At 39.0% G+C, this 19,394-nt stretch overlaps 1 protein-coding gene across 6 annotated transcripts in view; it reads left to right on the forward strand.

Moving 5' to 3' along the window:
- Positions 1 to 19,394, forward strand: part of IQGAP2 (IQ motif containing GTPase activating protein 2) — a 119,210-nt gene that overhangs the window by 43,340 nt on the left and 56,476 nt on the right. For all 6 annotated transcript variants that reach the window (XM_042875150.1, XM_042875151.1, XM_042875152.1 and 3 more), the window contains exon 3: positions 18,736 to 18,892. In XM_042875150.1, coding sequence (XP_042731084.1) covers positions 18,736 to 18,892 — 157 coding nt within the window. The remainder of the gene's footprint in view (positions 1 to 18,735; positions 18,893 to 19,394) is intronic.

Here is a 19,394-nt window from a genome sequence, read left to right on the forward strand (position 1 = left end):
ACTACATCAGCAGCCTTTCCATCATCTACCAGTCTGGTCACCCAGTCGTAGAAAGAGATGCGGTTGGTCAAACACGACCTGCCTTTCATGAACCTATGCTGGCTGGGCCTGATCCCGTGAACGTCGCACACGAGCCATGTGATCTCTCCCAGGAGGATTTGTTCCATGACCTTCCCTGGCACTGATGTCAGGCTAACAGGCCTGTAGTTTCCCGGATCCTCCTTACAGCCTTTCTTGTAGATGGGAGTCACATCAGTAAGCCTCCAAAAAAAATGTTGCATTGAAGCTGATGCTGTAGATTAGCACACAAGTTTTCTTCTGTATATTGGCTGTAAAGACACAGATAGTGTATTCCCTGATCTGTGCGTCTTCCATCAGTGGCACAACTGCTATACAGGAGTGGAGATGAGACTGGATGTTGTCCAGGTGACCAGCTTGGACTGACTGGGGTAGGGTAGAGATGGGACAGTGCAGAGCTGTCTTAGCACCAGCTTTGACCCATAGGCTTCCACTGAGGACTTGGCTTACATAGATGTGGTACATGTGTCTGAATTCTGAACTAGCGCAGTTTGTCTAGGTGAAATCCTGGTGCTTGGTGGCTGGAGATGAAAATACTTCAGCATGCTGTGCTCTCTTCTAGAGATAAAAGAATATAGACTGGCTTTGGTATCTTTTTGACTAGAGCTCAGAAAGATGAAGTAACAGATGACTTAAAGTATAGAGATATACAATACAGTAAATTGGGAATTTTTAAAGTATGTTAGCTTAACTTTGTGAAGAAAAGAATTCCTAGTAAATAAGTTGTATATAAGTAATTAAAATTAACTAATTTTAAGTGACCGTTATTATTTTAGTGACAGCATACAGAAAATTCTGAAAAGTTGGAGTTCTGATACATTAGGGAGATGTATACATGTAGTAAAGTTGGTTTTTGCATTTCTGGTATTTTTTGGTATCTCCTTGGAGAAGGAAGTGGTGATGTTAAAGTCCAAAGAGGGAGATTCCAGGACAGCAAAACTGCATCTTGTTTTAGTATACTCTGCAAGCTTAAATGATCAGTGATCTTGCTTGGAATAGCTTTCTCCTAAATTTACCAAAGGCACTCAATAAACTCACCATTTGCTTTGCACAGCACTTGAGGTGACTGATTCCGTGTGTAATTACCCTTCGCAGTTAATAAATAGTTCAAACAGGACTCTGTGGTTGCATAAGATCAGTTGCTTCTAGTACCCCTAAAAAAATAAGTTTGTAGGATTTTAACCGAAGTTATAGAATAAAAATGGATAGGAAAATAACATAATACACCCCATCCTTTTATGTATGGACAGTGTTTCTAGGGTCTTTGACAGCTGTGGAAAGGAATTTTAATCTTCTGCCCCATAGTACTCTGGCTCTCAAACTGTGTCAGACTTTGAAACAAAGATTGGCTTACAAACAAGATCCAATTAGTGACTAAGGATGAAACATTCTTCTTAGCGTGGATAACTGTCTGGATTCAGTGCAGAACTGGGAACACTTCTGTGGTAATTAGTAGTGTTCCCCGATACAGTCTGTAATGAGAAATTGTTTCCATAGTGTTTTGGATCTCTTTCCACCCATTTCTTGAATTAATTGAAGCATTGGGCTGGGCTGAGTAGAGAAGGCTTGCTGCAGTACCACCTTGGGCACAAGGTTGGTGTCAGCTGTGGAAACTGTCAGCTGGAAAATGCAGGTAAAAAATCTCGTAGCTTGTGTTCTTGCGTATATATTATCTTGCACTGAAAATAAATTAATAAAGCAGTGCATGGAAGCATGCGATTATATAGCCCCATTTTTTTCAGACTGTACAACTATGATCTGCCCATTTGCTTCTCTAGGATGCTCTTTTTTGTTGAAATCATCTACTGGAATTTTTTTAGCTGCATTTCTGGCCTGAGAAGCAACTGAACTTGCGTGGCCTCCACAGCCCTGCAGACAACAGAAATCTTTGAATTGCATGTTCTTCCCCAGTGTGACTCTCCCCTAGTTTTGGAAAGTGATGCACACTTGCCAGAAAATGATGTAATGCAGATAATGTAATATCTCATATACAAACCAAAAGCTATTTAGAAATTGGGCTGACAAGAAAGAAAAGGAAATGAAATGGCTGTGTACATCAGATGCATATCTAAATTTTAAAATCAGCATAACAGTGTGTGCATTTGTTAAATATAGATGTAGTGCAAAGAAAAGATGCCCTGTTTCTTGAACTATGTTTTTGGAGGAGCTAGAATAGGTAATCGTGTTCTGCTCCCTCCCTTGTGTCACTGCACTCATTCACACAGCCAAGCTGTGTGTCAGACCAGGGAGCCAATCTGGCTATTGCTAATGCATGTATCTGGTGATGTTGCACTAGTTCTCAGCAGGTCCAGTTTCTGGTGCCACTCACCCCATGGTCCTCTGAGCATAGGGATTGCCAAAGAGTGGAGGGAAAACACAGGTAAGAATCAGCAGCAGAGAGTGGAATGGGAAAAGGAGAAGTGTGTTAACCTCAGTGGCCATCTGAGCCTTTGAACAACCCTGAAATGACAGCCTTAGCCTCACTGAAGTGGCATGACGATTTCAAATGCAAGTTTTTCATGTACGGAAACAGGAAGTTTTTCAGTTCCTCTTCCCTGCTGCTACTTGTACCAAAAAGGCAATGTTTGCCAGTGTCCCTTTGTGCTGCCTGTGGAACGTGGGAGAAGGAGTATTTGTCCCCAGGACTGCTTTGCCATCCTCCTTTGGGAGGAGTGATCTGCAGCCCTGACATGATGGCATGGGCAGGTGAAATAGCAAAGGCAGCAGAAGACAACAAGTAAGGGTTGATGGGGGAAAATTAAAGTCTGTGAACATTTGTTCCTCCCCTGTTGCTAGCAGATATGAGTTTGTGTTCTGCTGCTCTGGGAATGGATGTGGAATTTCATTTGTTACTAACCATCACACTTTCATATGTCTGACCTATGGCTGGAAATATCATATACAGTGTATCCACAAGATAAATTAACTGAGCAGTGTGTTTCTTATTACTTCACCTCTGTCACTGTATTCTGCATTAAAAACTAAACAGGGAGTAAAAATGAGCCTGTAAACTGACCCACCTGTACTAAGCACAGCATTGTACAAGATAAGTCTAATGTTCAGCCTGTACACTTCATTTCCCTATGTGATATAGTGCTGGCTCTGCTCTTAGGCCAACATGCTTTTCTCTCCTGCTGCTCCCAATTATTGTAACCAGAACATAAACAGATGTTCTGAGTAAGACTGTTGAATTTGAGCTCAACAATGTACTTATCATAATGCAAACCTCTTTCTTAAAAGAAGTCTTTGCTGTTTGACAGTCTCTGCCCTGATCACATTGTGGACCTGCTACTTAAAAGGAGTTAGGTCAGATAGATGTGACTCCTTCCTACTCATGGGGAGGATTTCCTTTGATTTCCCTTGTTTTCTGTCATAATCATGTACATCATTGTTCTTCCACCAGCCAGTAACTAAGGAACACTGAGCATAAAATATTGCTCTTCCCCATGCAGGGGCATGCTATCCAAAAGATGTCCACTTGATACAATCTCTCTGAAACTAAAATAAATCACAATGCGTTTCCCCTCTTCAAAATACTTATTTCAAGCCCAATCCTGAGTTGCATTCACAACTCTGATATTTCCAGGTGAATTAACTTGCCAGTAGAACATTGTTTATGATAAGAAAGATGTATAGTCAAATTGTTCCTATCTGAAGTCATTGATGATGACTGCTCCAAGTCCAGAAAGAAAATTAAGCCATGCCTTAAGCACTGGAACCTCGGTGAGATCCATTGCTGCCGTGATACAGTTCTGTCTTCCTGTGACCTAAATTCTTTTCTGGCATTGCAAACTCATGTACTGAAACACAGACTGGAGTTTCAGTGTGGCAAGAACTGCTGTGGATCCAAAATGGGACAAATGAGGGGCTGTTGGGTAGCCTTTTGAGTGTATTTGTAAAAGTATATCTAACTGATTTTGCTGCAGTGATGCAGATAAATTGTAGGAGTCTGAGTAGGACAGCTATGGAGTCAAAAATCATGTAAAGAAGTTCAGAAGCTTTTTAAGAAAGAGGAAAATGAAGGCAGTGGTGATTACTGGAAAACAGAAAAAATAAAATGTAGGATGAAGACTTGTCATACAGTTATTTTGTAATAGAAGATTAAGTCACTTTGTCAGAGGATTAGGGAGAAACAGAAAGACACTTTCCTTAAACCAGTGAACTACAACTCTCTACATATTTGTTCTTATTCTTACATACAGTACTGACATTTCATTTAAGCAGCAGAAAAGAAGTGGCAGTGAATGGCAGTATAAGCACAATGCTTCAGTTTTGCTCACCATTGTTTTCTAGTAAGATCCTCCAAAGTGAAGTCAGGTATGTGGTTACTGCTACATAGCAGTAAGTTTAATGTATGGTGCCCTGTAAGTAAATATATGCATTTCAATTTTAAAAAGAAAACAGTGTATATGAAATTTGATTCTGAAACTTGTGGAAATGCTATAAGAAATTACATATAAGGAAGAATCTAATTATCCATAATTCCCAACACGAGAAACTGGGAACTGATTGTTTGCCAGTAAGTAGCACCAATGTTAAAATGCATATTTCTTGAAACTAGTTTAGAAATACATGAGGAAAGATCTGAAAAAAAACTCTGTTTGAAGTTTCCTTTAAACCAAAGAATAGATTTTTCTCCAGAGTTTCTTTGACTGTTTATTGCTTAATACAGCTGATGTGTTTCTCTGCTCAGTTGTAATTACTGCAGCACAAGCTGTGATGTGTGTGTAGTATGATGTTGTAGTGGCAGTAAATATTTTTTTTAAAGCAGGCCAGAATGGAGCAGAGGCAATGTTTATGTAAAGCAAGCTATGTCAAAGGAGTGTACTATAATCAAGAATATCTTACATATTTATAAATGAAGAATTAAGTTGCTCAGGATTTTCCTAACAAGCTGCTCATATCTTAATACCACTCTGCTGGCAGATGTAGTTTTGAAAGGAACATCTTGTTTTTCATTTAATATGTTTGCAAATGAATCAGTCCACAAAGAAAAAAGAAAACCCTTATTTCTGAAGGGTAGATGTTTTTGCTCTTTCCCTAGCCATCCTGAGCACAAGCACTTATGTGCAGATGCCTAGAAAAGAATAATTTTCAGCTCTTTGTTCAAGCAGTGGGGGTATCTTTATTGGGATGGAACATTATGCTGTGTGTATGCTGGGTACATTCTGCTATTTTTCAGTAGAGCTAAGAGGAAGTCTAAATACTTGCAGCAATCAGTTGATGGACAAAAGGATTCTTCTGGGATTCCTTTTTATATCAGTTCTACTGTCTACTACTGTGCAGAAACATCATTTACTCTTGCTGAATAATAAATAAGCTCTGAGAGTATCAGTGGGAAAAACAGTGATAATTACTTCAGATTCCGGTAGCTATCAAGTGAGTTCACAAAACCTGCTGTTCAGAAGGAGATGTGCATATCTAATCCAGTCTACTTTTTTCTCATCCTGTTTGGCTGCTTATGTTGAATGTATGCTTTGTCTGACTTTCATATGCTTTTACTACTTCCCCTATTGTAAACTGTCACCTTAATGTGCCCAGAAGAGGTAATCGGAACATATATATTCTAAAGATCAAGTCACTGGAAGGGCAAAATTTACTGTTTGCTCATTTGAGTTCCTTTTGCCTAATCGTTTGTTTTTCTTCATTGCAATGCCCTCAAGTACTTGTGTTGTGCCTTGATACCAGAATAATACGCATACCTGTGTGTACACATCTGTATATACCTTTTCTGCCTAGATAGTAGATTCTCAGGTTGCCTTAAAGCACAAGGTAGTGCTGGTTTGGGTTTCTTATCTATGAACAGTTATTAGTCCCCTTCACAAGAACTGTAGTCTAACACATCCTTAACAGTTGAACTATGGTTTTTCCTCAAATTCGGCTTCTAGTGCATTACTGCAAAGTGTCACTTCATCTTACTCTGTGTTACTGAGCAGGACTGCAGTGTTGAATGCTGCAGGTATTTCCTGAACATGGATTTTGAAATTTGAGGGACTGAGGCTTGATGTTCTGAAACAAACCCTAAATCTTGTGGCAAATGCATTGTAAGTGGCTGAATGCTTGATCAACAGTTAGGATGCTTTTCTAGAAGTTTGGCTTGCTAAATAGTTTGATGTCATGGAAGAACAGGCCATTTCACTTTTGTATGAGATCTGACTCAGCAAGCAGAAAGAGATTTGCTTTTCCACTTTGGAGAAACTACCCTTCATGTAGTCTGAAGAAAACAGCACTAAGCCAGGCAACTTGGAAGTGTCTGTCTCTAGAAATGTCTCCTGTTCGTAAGCTGGAAAGAACAATCCAAAATTTTAGTGGTTGACTCCCTTACAAGGAAGTAAGGGTGGCAGAATGACTACTACTATTATGTGTGCAAACATGCAATTTCTGCTGCACTTCTCATTTAATTGCAAAACCAGCACTCCTGCAATAGCCACTGAGTGTAGAACTCATGTTTGAAATTCAGAGCAACTGGGCTATTCAGTTTCTTTGAATATACATTTTGATTTTACTGAAGAGAAAGAGAAGTGTATGGAGATGTCTTCCTTATGTTGATTCTTCATATGGAAAGCTGAAGTAAAATGTGTTAAGAGTTTGGCTGGGTCTCAAAGGAAGCACACAAGTTCTGTGAGATGCACTTTTTAAGTCTTAGATGAAGGCAAATATCTAATTGACTCTGTCAGAATGATTCCTTAGTTAAAAGCTTTATCTGCAGTAATTGTGATGTACTTCAGGACTCTCAAGTTTTTTTCTTTTTCATAAGAAAAATTCCTTATGCAATTTTAGATTTAATACATCAGCAAAATTTACAGTGACTACACTCATGTTCAAGCAGTTCTTCCAGTGCTCCTGTCAAGACTGTACACAATACAGGCTAAAGGATACCCTTTCACACTGCATTTCAGACAAGAGTGGCAAGAGTATTCACTGGGCTTTCTATTCTCCTCTATAAATCTGGCTATTTGGCATCTGCCCTGCTGGTCCCTACGAGCTCCTGTGGCAGGAGCCATAAGGCATGGTGACAGTTGCACTCCTTTTCCTTTGCCACACAACAGTTGCTTTTCCAGTATGAACAGTGTCTTATGCTCTTTGTTGCCATATTGTCTTCCACCCTGTGAGTCAGGTGATTTGTTGTTTGTACTGATTTTTTTTTCTGCTAAACTTTCAGCGCATTTCAGGAGAGGTAGTAGCATCTCTGTGGATATCTTTTACAGGAATAATCACACTGCAGACAATGATTTGGCTCTGAAGGCTGCAACAGCCTGTAGCTCAAAATGCACAAGACCATCTAAGACAATAGAAAGATACAAATGCTAAGAGGAAGTGGTTTGTGTGGCTTCTGGTTATAACTGCTACAGCCTCCATGATCAACACCAAACACTGTGTTTGCTTGGGATAAGAGAAAGATGAGGAGCAAATTCTTATGTCAAAATAGCAACGTAAGGCACTTAGGTCTCTGTATAAGGCTGAGAGTTAACAAGCTGTGATGGTTTGCTGATTAACTTGATCGAAGTATCTAGGTCATGAATAGGCTTGGCAGAAAGGCAGATTGTCGTAAAATATTTTTGTTTCAAGTTCAGGATTTTTTCCTGTGTTAAATTGTTTGCTTATTGAGGGTCAAAAACCGTGCCTCGATGGTATTTGCTGCTTCCTAGTATTTTAATGTTCTTCTCTTGTCCTGTTAATTTCTACTTCAGGAAGCATAATTGTACCATCTTTAGAGAAGTCTCATTGTAATAGTGATGTCACCTTTGTAATGTGAAACACTGTAATATCCTGTTACACCTTTTTGAGTTAGCATCACCTTTTTGTGTAATAGTAAAGTGAGATTTACTTAACCTAAAAATGAGATCTCTAATGAAGAGGCTGGATGATAGGGGATGATGGGTGACAGCCCTACATCTCACTTTGTTTTCAAAATAAAAATGTCACAACTTCTGTTTTCAAACATGCTTTTACATTAATTTCCTATGTTAATTTCCTATTAATTTCCTATGTTTCAAAAAACTTGGAGTTGCCAGGGGAGGTGGTACTGGAATATTTCCAAATAGGATATGCTGCACTGGTTAAAGCAATTGGTACCAATTTTGTTTCTGTTTGCTGTAGTTCTTGCCTTACTTAGAAATCAGTTCTAAAGGAACTGCTGCACAAATCATTCTCTAGAGTTCATGCACCTAAGGATTCACAGAGGGCTTAAACAGGCTGAAAAGTCTCTGGAAACCTCATTGTTGTAGAACATAGCTCCAAAAGTAGCTGGAAATACTCTATAAATTTTGTCAAGCTCCCCTTCTGTTTTTAAGTTTCTTCCATATTTATTTCATCATATATGAACAAGGAGACAATGGTGCTTTGTTTTATATTTGCTGTTTTGTACAAAATATTGAGGATTCATATACGTAGTCCTCAACATCCAACACATTCCGTGGTTACTGCCCTGCCAGGCAGTTCTACTTATCCCAAATCTCATGATTAAATTGGATGATCGGTAATGGCTATAGCACTGTCATTGTGATTGAGCAGCTGCTGTGTGTAACACTGGCTTGGGGTGTCAGTGGTGAGGAGTTATCTGACATTTTGCTTCTCTGGTTGTTAAGGTGATAACTCTGAGTGTCCAGAAGCACTCACGTGTTGCCCTGAGCACCTGGCTTGGTGCTATAAGCCAGACTTGATACCCCATCAACCACTTGTTGAATTAACTGGTGTTGAAACAGCTCATTTTTTCCAGTATGAGGTGACTTGTTTGTGACTGTTGGGCTCATGATTGTTTCTGGCACCTCTCTTACTGTCCTGAGTAGCCTTGATGCTGGGGCTTAGATGATAGATTTTTGTCACACAGTGATTATTGTAATTGATAAGGACATGGCATTATTCATTCTTGGAGACAGAAGTGCCTCACATGTGCAAATGTTGGAAATGGTGATCTTAAAAGCCCTTAAATTGAAGTGTTGTAACCAGATAGTACACTAAGTGTTGACTGTTTGAGATATTGTTAATCATGCTGTTAAGCTTTCAATTTGCTGAACACTACCAGTTCCTTTTTTTAGTCTAGCATTTAAATTAGTTTGGCTTTCAGAGTCTTTTAGTCATATCTGTCATTAATATTTTTGAGGGAAGATTCTACACACTTGTAACTAACCTAGCTTGCGCTAACCACATTCCTAAAGGTATTCTAAAGGTATTTTGTATTCCTGGCTGTAAGTACTGCCTAGGAAGACATACTGGAGATGCTTGCAAAATTTTATCATTCTTCTAATTCTCGAAAGACTTGCACTGGAAAAATTGTAGCCAGGTCTTCACCAAGAACTCAGGCCTAGGTATTGTGTAGGAATTTCAGATGTAATACTCAGTGTAAGTCAGTATTAACTAACTGCCCCAGACCTAGGCAGAAAACACTATATAATTTTGAAACTGGAATAGTGAGATGGTCTTGGAGCATCAGAAGTTTTCCATAACCATTCTAATTTAAATTCTGGTAATAGACGTCAGGTTGCAGGTGGCTTGTGAGGCTTTTTTTTTTTTTTTTTTTTTTTTTTTGTGTGTGTGTGTGATTTTCCTTTAGTAGTTGAATTGAGGTGACTGATCACAGGCCATTCAATGGCCTCATATGACAGCCATTGCTGTTTGTAATGCTGGTCACTGCTGTAGAAAGACTGCTAATTTTCAGCAGTCTTTTCTTACTTACTTTTCTAATTTTCTTACTTCTTGGTTATTAAATATTATTTTGCTGTCTTTGCTGTCTACATCTCTTTCCTTTGATACAGGCCTGATTTGTATGTATGCACTTCACAAATTTTAGATATATCACTGATTTGGTAGACGAGGAGAGCATTTCTTGTGAAAGCAAGAGAAAAAGAAAATGGAAAAAATCTTGTAGGTGCTGTTCCTGGCTAAATGCACTGGCTTTAACTTTGTTCTTCTATCTTGTGTTTCTTTTTGACAGGAGACAAAGTTCAAACTTAGCAAACTCCCTCTAATTACTGCTGTTTTGTAGTGTTTACATAACAATAAGTGCTTTTAGCAACAGTTCAGCTTTTCACAAGCTGACTCTTTCAGTCTTTTCACTTCTTTAACATCTTGTTCTCTCATCCATGTCTCTTAATTCTTACTTGGCTGCTGTCCTGCACTTTTTTATAGGTCCCAGCTGCATGTCTAGTAGCTGTATTTCTTGGTCTTCTTTATGATCTTTGTACCTGCATACTTGCTGCTAGTTGTTTTCAAAGTAATGTTTATCAGATGTTGGACAGTAAAATACTGATATCTGAATTAGAACCAGTGGAGTTGAACTGATCCAGAGATAACCCTAGATCTTGCCATGTGTGAGTTGTGTTTCCTGTTCTGCATCATGCATGGCACCAGGCATGTTCTTTAGCCCACACATCCAGGAGGGCAGTTCTGCTATCCCAACTTGTTAATCACCAAGTAAATACACAACTCTTATCTGCAGATCTGCATATTTCTACTGCTATTTTTGAATGGCAGGCCTGGTTTTAGCACATGTACTACAAAAAGGCTGTCATACTGAACACGTTGTGAAGTTACTTTGCTGGTCGATTTTTCAATCCTGTGAACATGTTGATTATAGACATAGTGTTCATGTCTGTCTACTTACCTGGAAAGAAGGGTCATACATATCCCTCCGTACAGCTATGGAATATAATACATGGAAGCCACATCTGACTGCATTCAGAGATGATCATGCTGTTCTGGAGGTCTCTTAGCTGCCATTCCACAAGTGGTTAGTGATGACAGTTGCTATAAACATGACAGCTGGTGATGCACTGGAACTTGAGAGAGGGTGAACTGCTAGCTTCTTTATGGGCAGGTTTGGTTCAGTTTGAGCGGCTTCATCAAAATCATTCTCATATAGAATGCTTTGTAGAGACTACAGCTGTTTTTCTGTGCATTCAGATACTAATTATTGCTGTGATAAAGCACAGATGTTGGGTAAAGACTTAAAGTAACTGTATTCATAAGACTAGAAGGTCTCTTGCATGATGTAGAAGTGAGTTTATATGAAGCATCCATTGTTGGTTACACTTCTGTAATGTGTTCATGGCTTGCCAAAAAAGCATATCTTCTGCTGCAAATCAAAATTCCACTATCTTCCTCTCAAGAGGGTTCCTTGAGTGGCCATTAAGTTGTGCCAGGAAAAAAAAATTCTTAAAATTGAAAAACATGAAATAACACATACTTGTTTTGGTTTTGACACAGTGCATTAGTGTATTGCCATACTGCAGCTGTACTGAACATAGGAAACAAGGGAAAAATGCAAGAGTATATAGTAATATATACAGTATACAAGTCTAAACTATAGTCTTGGTGTCTGAGACCTCAGTGTTTTTCTTAAACGTATGTTTGGACTGATTTATTTTTTTTTGTAACTCTTCCATACCAACAACAAAAACTACTGTATAAGTTTTTTATTCCTGTGCTAGCTTTTGTTTATCAAATCAGTGTCTATGCAGAATGGCAAAATACTAAGTTTAGATAAATCCATGTGGTCTTCTGATATTTTCAGATAAAAGCTCTTCTTGCTTTGTAGGGCTGGAGATGGATTCTTTATTTTACATGTGGGACTTTGGAGCTTAAGTCTGTGCTACCTGAAATTTAATTAAAATTGAGTCTGCTGTTCCTCCCAAATGATGCTTCCAGGGGCCACTGGGCAACTGGTGAATTTGTGTTGTCGCTTGTTGCAGAAATTGCCTTTAAAACAGGGCTTGACTCTGGAGTTTTATGAAACATGAGAGTCTGAGCTGTTATTTTCATTGTGAACATCTCACAGTGTCCGTGGGAGAAGACCAATCTCCGACTTAATATTTTACTTCATTTGGTCAGGTAACCTCAGACTACTGTTCTTTCAGTCAATAAGAGTAAATTGGGCTTTCCTCTGGAGAAATGCATCTGGTGACACTACTCCACTTTCCTTCCTATCTCTTCAGTGCTCGTACCAAGGCAGCCTGCTGCTGGGCAATAAGGCAAAGCAGCTGTGTGATCACCAGCCTGGATTTTGTTGGTATTGGCCCTTCTCACTGCGTTATCTCATAGAGCAGTTGTCAAGTTCATGCCTGATATGCAGTGCTAAATCTTAATGTCACTACAAACAGAACAGGCAGCAAAACAAAGCCTGTTCTGATTGCCATGCTGTTGCACATAGGATTGTAGGGTCATAGACTGCTTGCTGGAGAGTCTCTAAGGATTTTTTCACCTTAAAAGTGCTGAGTAAACAGGACTTGGCTGCTGCTGGATGCCCAGTAGACTGTGTTGGCCCTGGGGCCATGTCACTGCTCCACAGGTTTCCTGAGCAGCAGGTTGCCTTGTGGACTCTAATCACTGATTAACCCACATAAAGGTCTTGTGAAATAAACCAGATTATAATAACAAATAGTATCTGCACTGCCATCTTGTGAACCAGATTTTTATAACACCTTGAAGATTATTTTGTAAACATGATGGTGTTTCTATGGCAGCAGAAATCTGGTGTGGAAAAATGTTGCTGAAATGATTTACTGCTGTTTCAGTGTGCCAAACCACATGAGCAAGTTGTCACAGTTTCTTGTTTCTACTCATCTAAGTTGAATGACCTTCATCTGGAGGACTTTGATTAGGGAGATGAATATTGCAGCAACCTGAATGCAGGTCTGCACAGTGAGATCCATACCATTTTAATACGTGTGCATGACAAACGTATATACAGGTTTTTCATAGTTTGCAGTGTAGCTCTTGCTGGAAGTCAGTATCCTGCTGGATTAAATAATACCTGTCTTAATCATAAAAATAAGTTGTGATGCTGCTAAATCTTAAAGCAGTTGAAGATCAGGGGGATACACAGACTTGTGGAGGGGGCAAAAAAAAAATAAAATTAAAAATCCAAGCACTGTTATCTAATATAAAATCTCTTGGTATGGTATTTGATAGTCGTTTTATATGTTGAGATGAAGTTCTGAGGTCTTGTATTAGTCACAATATCCCCTGTAATATTGCATCATGTTATATTTTGTATGTACTATTAGAGAAATGTAGTAGCCTGCATCATGAGTTCCTTCTTCATGCTGCTTCAGTAACTCACTTATTCTCATACTGTATTTCTGGAGCTGATAAAACTTGAGACTCAATGGAGACTGTTACTGGAGTAGGAATCTACAGACTCAGTTTTAAACCGTGTTACCAACATGTCTGGCTCCAGTGGTAAGTTGTCAGCACAGAGCAGTACCTCTAACTTGAGCCAAAGCTTCCAGCTGTGACCAAGATTTGGGACTGTATGCACCGGAGTGTGAGAAAAGAGCTGGAAAAAAAAGCTATTCTCTTAACTTCTGTTCTCTCTGCTCTGTCACTGCTCTGCACAATCTCTAAGGGAAGCCTACAAGCCATTATTTGCAATTATTTGGTAAAACTCATACTTGTTATGATACTATTTGAATTGTCTGTATTGACTTTCATTGAATCACTGCAAGTTTTGCATGTTTTTGTTCTAGAAATAGCATGTAGCTGTGAAACAATCCTTTTCTAAGATGTCTGGTTGGTTACTTTGCTCAGCCACAAAATGCACTGAGCTCTCTTCTGCCACTGTCAGCATCCTTTTAGAAACAGTATTTAGAGGACCGTTAGTAAAAATAAATAAAAAACAGAAAACCCACCGCTTTCTGCATTAGGGAACAAAAGTAAGTGAAGAATTAAGAGCAGAGATTTCTTAGCAGATGTTTAGATTCAGAAATTAGAGGCGTAATGTAGCACTTCAAATGTTCCAGTTCTCATGGTTCAGCTACTGTGTATTTCTAAATATCTTCAAATTCCTTATTTGAGGTAATGTCTGAAACAGAGGGATTTTTATTTAATGTAGGAGCCAAACATTTTGTTTTGGGACTGGTGGTTACTTTTTGTCCTCTTCTAGTAATGTGACTTCACAGATTTTTCACAGAATCACCCGGGTTGGAAGGGACCTCAAGGATCATGTAGTTCCAACCCCCCTGCCTAGCAGGGCCACCAAACATACACATTCAGATCAGGTTGCCCAGGACCCCGTCCAACCTGGCCTTGAACACGTCCAAGGACGGGGCATCCACAACCTCCCTGGGCAGCCCGTTCCAGGGCCTAACCACTCTCCTTGTAAAGAAACTGTCATCCTTTCTGTGGAATGAGATGGCTTTAGAGTAACTACTGGCTGAAAACTTCTACTTCCTTTTGATACACATGTGCAAGAGCAGATTGAAGGGCTGTGGTTGTGAGTCAGGGAAGTAGTAAATGTGTGGTAACTTGTTTTTACCTTGTTTTCACTATACCTTTTTCATAACAGCATACAGTGTTTTGAGGCCTGACTCTGGTACCTTGCCTCTGCTTCTCAGGAGATACAAATCTGGTGTCCTTTGAATCCACATCTTGTGGCGCAAAACCAAGAGAGAAGGGTAGTCAAATATAATTTCTGCTGCTGAATCCAGCACGCGCCAAATGCGATGGGCTTTGGGCAGGTTGTACAATGTATTCTCTGCCGAGCATTAGCTTAAGCATTTCAAGTCCCTCAGCCAGCAGTGTGTTTTGCTGACCACACAGATTGCCAGTGACAGCCTCATAACTGGTGGAGTTCATAGTGCAGCACTAGTGCTTCCAGTTCCCTTGACCCTTTTCTTGAATGAGATTCAATTTTATTTTTTTTTTCTTTTAAAGTGCAGGTCTGATCTTGTTACACTGCTGCTGTTTTCTGTGTTTAAATCTGGAGACTGGAGTCTCCTAATGATGTAGTATGCTGTTTACTGCTCATAGGTCTGGCACAGAAGAAATCATTGTTATCTTGCCAGAAATTCACTGCTGAATCTCTCTGCCTCAGACTGCCAAAAGGAGAAAAAAAAAAAAAAAAAAAGAAAAACAAACAAACAAAAAAAACAAAAAGAACTGAGCAAAGAAAATGGAAACTGTACCTCTTGTACCTCAATACTCACTCCTGGCTGGCTCTGCAATACTGCATTGGTTCTGGAGGGCTATTTCCATTGATCAAGTCTTTCTTTCTTTTAACTTTTTTAAGGCAAATCAGTGTTGACAACTGCTGGAGTGAAAAGAAATTAAAAGGTGGTTGGCTTTGCTTACTGGCATAGTTATTTATACTTATATAAGATCCACAGTGTCTTTTTTCAGGAAAACGTCTGTTTATACATTTGAAACCAAAATAAGAACAAAGCAAACATGCTTAGCACCACAGGAATATTTAAATGATAGGCTAATTTTTGGTGATGCTGTTCCACAACTTCAGCAGCATTACACACTTCAGTCTGTTTCCTGACACTGCTTTTTTTCCTGCCCCACAGAGTGGGGTTTGGGTGTAGCTGTAACTAGTGACCAAGCCACCATTGTATTCACCATGAGGGTATCTTTCTGTGGCATGCATTTGCCATTTATGGTTGTTAAAAACACAGTAGTAGTTTTGGGTTTGTACTATAGAAAAAGACTGTGCATATTTGATAGCTATACTACTGTCACTCCACAAGCTTCATACTGGAGAAAAGTATACTGCATACTGCTGAGTTATAGACACTTCCTCTGGTATAGCCATGGTATTAACTTTTCTTTTTTTTTATGGAACAGCTCTTGTGACAGACTTTAAATCTAATGCTGATGCTGCAGTACTGTGTGCTCAGGAAAACAGTGGGAGAGCCAAAGGCAATGCTGGCTCTTTTTCAGTCTAAAGAAAGAATAAATTACTCCAAAGGAACCTTATGGAATTCTTATGGTCAGGTAGATATTATCTGTTTCCTTCGAAAACTGAAGTTGAAGGGATTTCTGTTTTTTCACTACAGCCTACTCTTGCTGTTGGCACCACATCATATTATAACTTTTATAAACTTCCCAAACTGCATCTTGAAAAGCAGAACTTCACTTCACTAGCCTTACAAGTAATACTTTGTCCTGTTGAGAAGTGCAATTATTTTTAAACAAAATTGGTGCACCAAGACCAAAACTATTGTAGTAGCAACAACTGGAAATAGGTGCTGCAGATGTTTCAGTGTACACAAGCAGAGACTAACAGTTGAGCGGCACAACTGAAACTCAGTGTTTGTATATTGCAGGGACTCACTGTAATTCCTGTGGTGAATAAGTTCTGCAGCTTCCAAACATCAACAAAACTTGTGTTATATGTAACTCGATCACATATATTTTATCTACTGTGTTCCAAAAGGCTCTAAGATACTTGTCCTATTGCTGACCTGGGAGAGTGTTTTTCTGGAATTAATATAACTTAAAGATTTTTAGCTACAAGTGGACATAATTTTGTAATTATTTTTGTTTTCAGGTATACTCCACTTATCTTTCTCTACTTTCTCCTTTTTACCACTGAGTTAGTAAGTTTCTCTCCCTTAAAAGACTACTCATATTTATCTGTACTTGGTGGACTGACAACTGTATTTTTGATTCTGTTTTTTTTCTGTTTTCACTGCTTCCTCATATAGTTTTCAGTTTCTTCTTTATGTTGCATTCACTCACTGAATTGCTGAGGGGATCCTCACTGTCCAGAACAAGATGGTTCCATACTTGGGCTTGTCACCATGCAGGAAACGAATACAAAACAGATTCTTTTTTCAGAGTTCCCATTATTTAAATTAAGTGAAAGAGCAGCTTCCACCTTGTACCAGTATCCATTTCTCTGCCTCATCAACAGTAATGGATTGTGTCCTGACAAGAAAGTTGGAGTTCAGAGTTGTGAAGGATCTGATGAAGAGTGCTGTTGTGAGGTGTATAGTTTCCATCGCTGGAGATGGCTCAGTGGACAACAGGATCAGCTCTAGCTTGTGGTGACTGCCTCCTTTTGATTTCTCAGCATGCTCCTCCTGCTGTCAGGGTCATACTTCCAGAAGATGTGTTTTAGGAAATAATGTAGGAATAGTAGACTGGTTCAGGTAAAATTCACCTTTGCTACAAACTGGAATATGTATTCTTTTTAATACCTTCCTCTGTGTTGAAGAAGACAAATGTTATGATGTTTTTAGAAAGAAATTCTTTACTTGAGGGTGGTGAGACACTGGAACAGGTTGCCCAATGAGGCTGTGAATGTCCCCCCTCTCTGGAAGCATTCAAGGCCAGGCTGGATGGGGCTTTGAGCAACTTGGTCTCGAGGGAGGTGCCCCTGCATATAGCAGGGAGTTGGAACTGGATGACCTTAAAGGTGCCTACTAACCTAAAGTATTCTATGTTTTGCCTTACTGTGCACATTTATTCATTCTATAAAGCATCATTAATAAAGATGACTTTTGGAATTCTCTGCATAGAGCCATAACATGTAAGTGTGCAATGCAGAACAGAGCAGAAATGTGTCTCAGTGATACAATCCTTCTTCCCAAAGCAGCTTTTGCCCTGCAAACTACAATTTCCCCAGTGACATCCAACTCTGTGTGATACTGCCAAGATTTATGGCTGGTGGTTTCCTGAAGAGCTATTTGGGTAGTCTGTGCTTCACTGAAACAACTTTCATATGTCTTGTAACAAATCCAAAAGTGTAATGGAATAGGTCATTTGTCTTGAGTTTTAATGTGAAACAAAATGATGTAGTGAGGAAAAACTGGCTCATTTTCAGCCTGGATTCCAGCTTTCTGGTTTCCGAACTCACTCTTGTGGATGTGATGCTAGATTTGTAATGCTGTCTTGTACAGCGTACCACGAGCCTGCCTTAGTGACAGTGAGGCAAGCTAATATCATCATATGTGGCAAAGAACGTAACTGAAGATACTAATATCTTTTTAACAAAAGGATAGATTTCCTAAAGGGAAAAAAAAAAAAAAAAAAGAGGAAACAAAACAGATTTAAAACTCTTCTAATGCTAGCTACTAGAAATGAGAATATGATTACATGGCCAGAATATACTTTGATAGCAGTGCTTCTTTTCTATGCATTATAAATGTACAGGATTAAAAGGTTTTGTCTTTTAAAGATTTTCTGAACTGGTTATATATTGACTGTTTTCTGTCTAGTGTCATACCTAAATCTAAAAAAAAAACTTTTTCACCTTGAAAGATGTTGAACAAGAAGGCCTTTCCACTGATGAGTAGTGGAAATGTTTCAGCCAAGACCTTGCTGGACAGAGCTCAGATGGGCTGTTTCAATGAAAAGCTCAGATCCTTCCATCAGCAATGACATCACGTGTCATGAGTGGAGATGAAGGGCTGCTGTAAAGGAGGATGATAAGATGCTGAATTTGCCACGAATTTAGCACACCTAGGCATTGGGAACCAAGACAACCCCTTGCACTGCTGGCTTTGATGCCCTCATCATTCAACATAATCTTTTAGTCTTCCTAAAATGGAAGCACCAGTAATACATAGCACCCTGTTCTTTCTTCTGGTTTCAGGGCAAATCACTACCTACTTAAAAGCCTGGGATTGCTCAGAAGATCTTTACACAGCAGTATGAAAATAAAATAAATTAGACATCCTCTGGGAGACACATCCGAAGAGATTAGGTTATTTATGGGTCCTTAGCATGCAGTGCAAATTGGACTCTAATTGTTTTGATCTGCTTTGTTAATGAATATGAGTATTTTCTCTTTCTGCCTGTATACTCATTCCCATTACTGACTGTGATTGTTGAGTGGTGACTTGAAAAGTATGATGGCTATGGGGAAGGATGTCAGATCAAATGCACTGAAACTGCAGATAACAGTATTTCTTAAACAATGTCTTTGTATAGGTGGATGGAGGTCTGCTTGGAAGAAGAGCTGCCCCCTACTACTGAGCTGGAAGAAGGCTTAAGGAATGGTGTTTATCTTGCCAAGCTTGCAAAATTCTTTGCCCCCAATCTGGTGTCAGACAAAAAGATCTATGATGTGAAGCAGGAACGTTACAAGGTAATAACTTTCTATTTTCAAAAAATTGTCTATTGACTAGCTCTTGAAGATCCATGAGCATGATTAGTCCATTTTCTACGTCTCTTTTGTAAGCCTGTCAAGATAAGATGGGAGATGTACAGCACTTAAGAAGCCAGTATGAAAATTTAGAAATATTTTATAAGAGGAAAAACAGTATTAGTGACGCTTAACGTTTTTAAAGCCAAACAAATTATACTTCTGTCTCCACGAAACGGGAGGTTTATTCATGCAATTATTCCTTATTAGGAAAAGGAGCCAAAAAATAAAAAATAAATTAATAATTAAACTTGATAACTCTTTCTGATTTTATTAATCTTGTATGGAGGGACATTCCCTTCATTAGATCTGTGCCTATTTTTGTTACCAAATTTACCACTAAAGCGAAGAAATTAGGCTTGGGTTGCTATGTCAGTGAGCTGTTTGTTAACTACAAGACTATCAGTAACAAAAACATGCACAGCATAAGACCCCCCTATTCAAT

The sequence above is a fragment of the Lagopus leucura genome, unplaced genomic scaffold, assembly GCF_019238085.1.
Source record: "Lagopus leucura isolate 7727_CA_CO unplaced genomic scaffold, USGS_WTPT01 Super-Scaffold_100014, whole genome shotgun sequence".
Classification (NCBI taxonomy): Eukaryota; Metazoa; Chordata; class Aves; order Galliformes; family Phasianidae; genus Lagopus; species Lagopus leucura.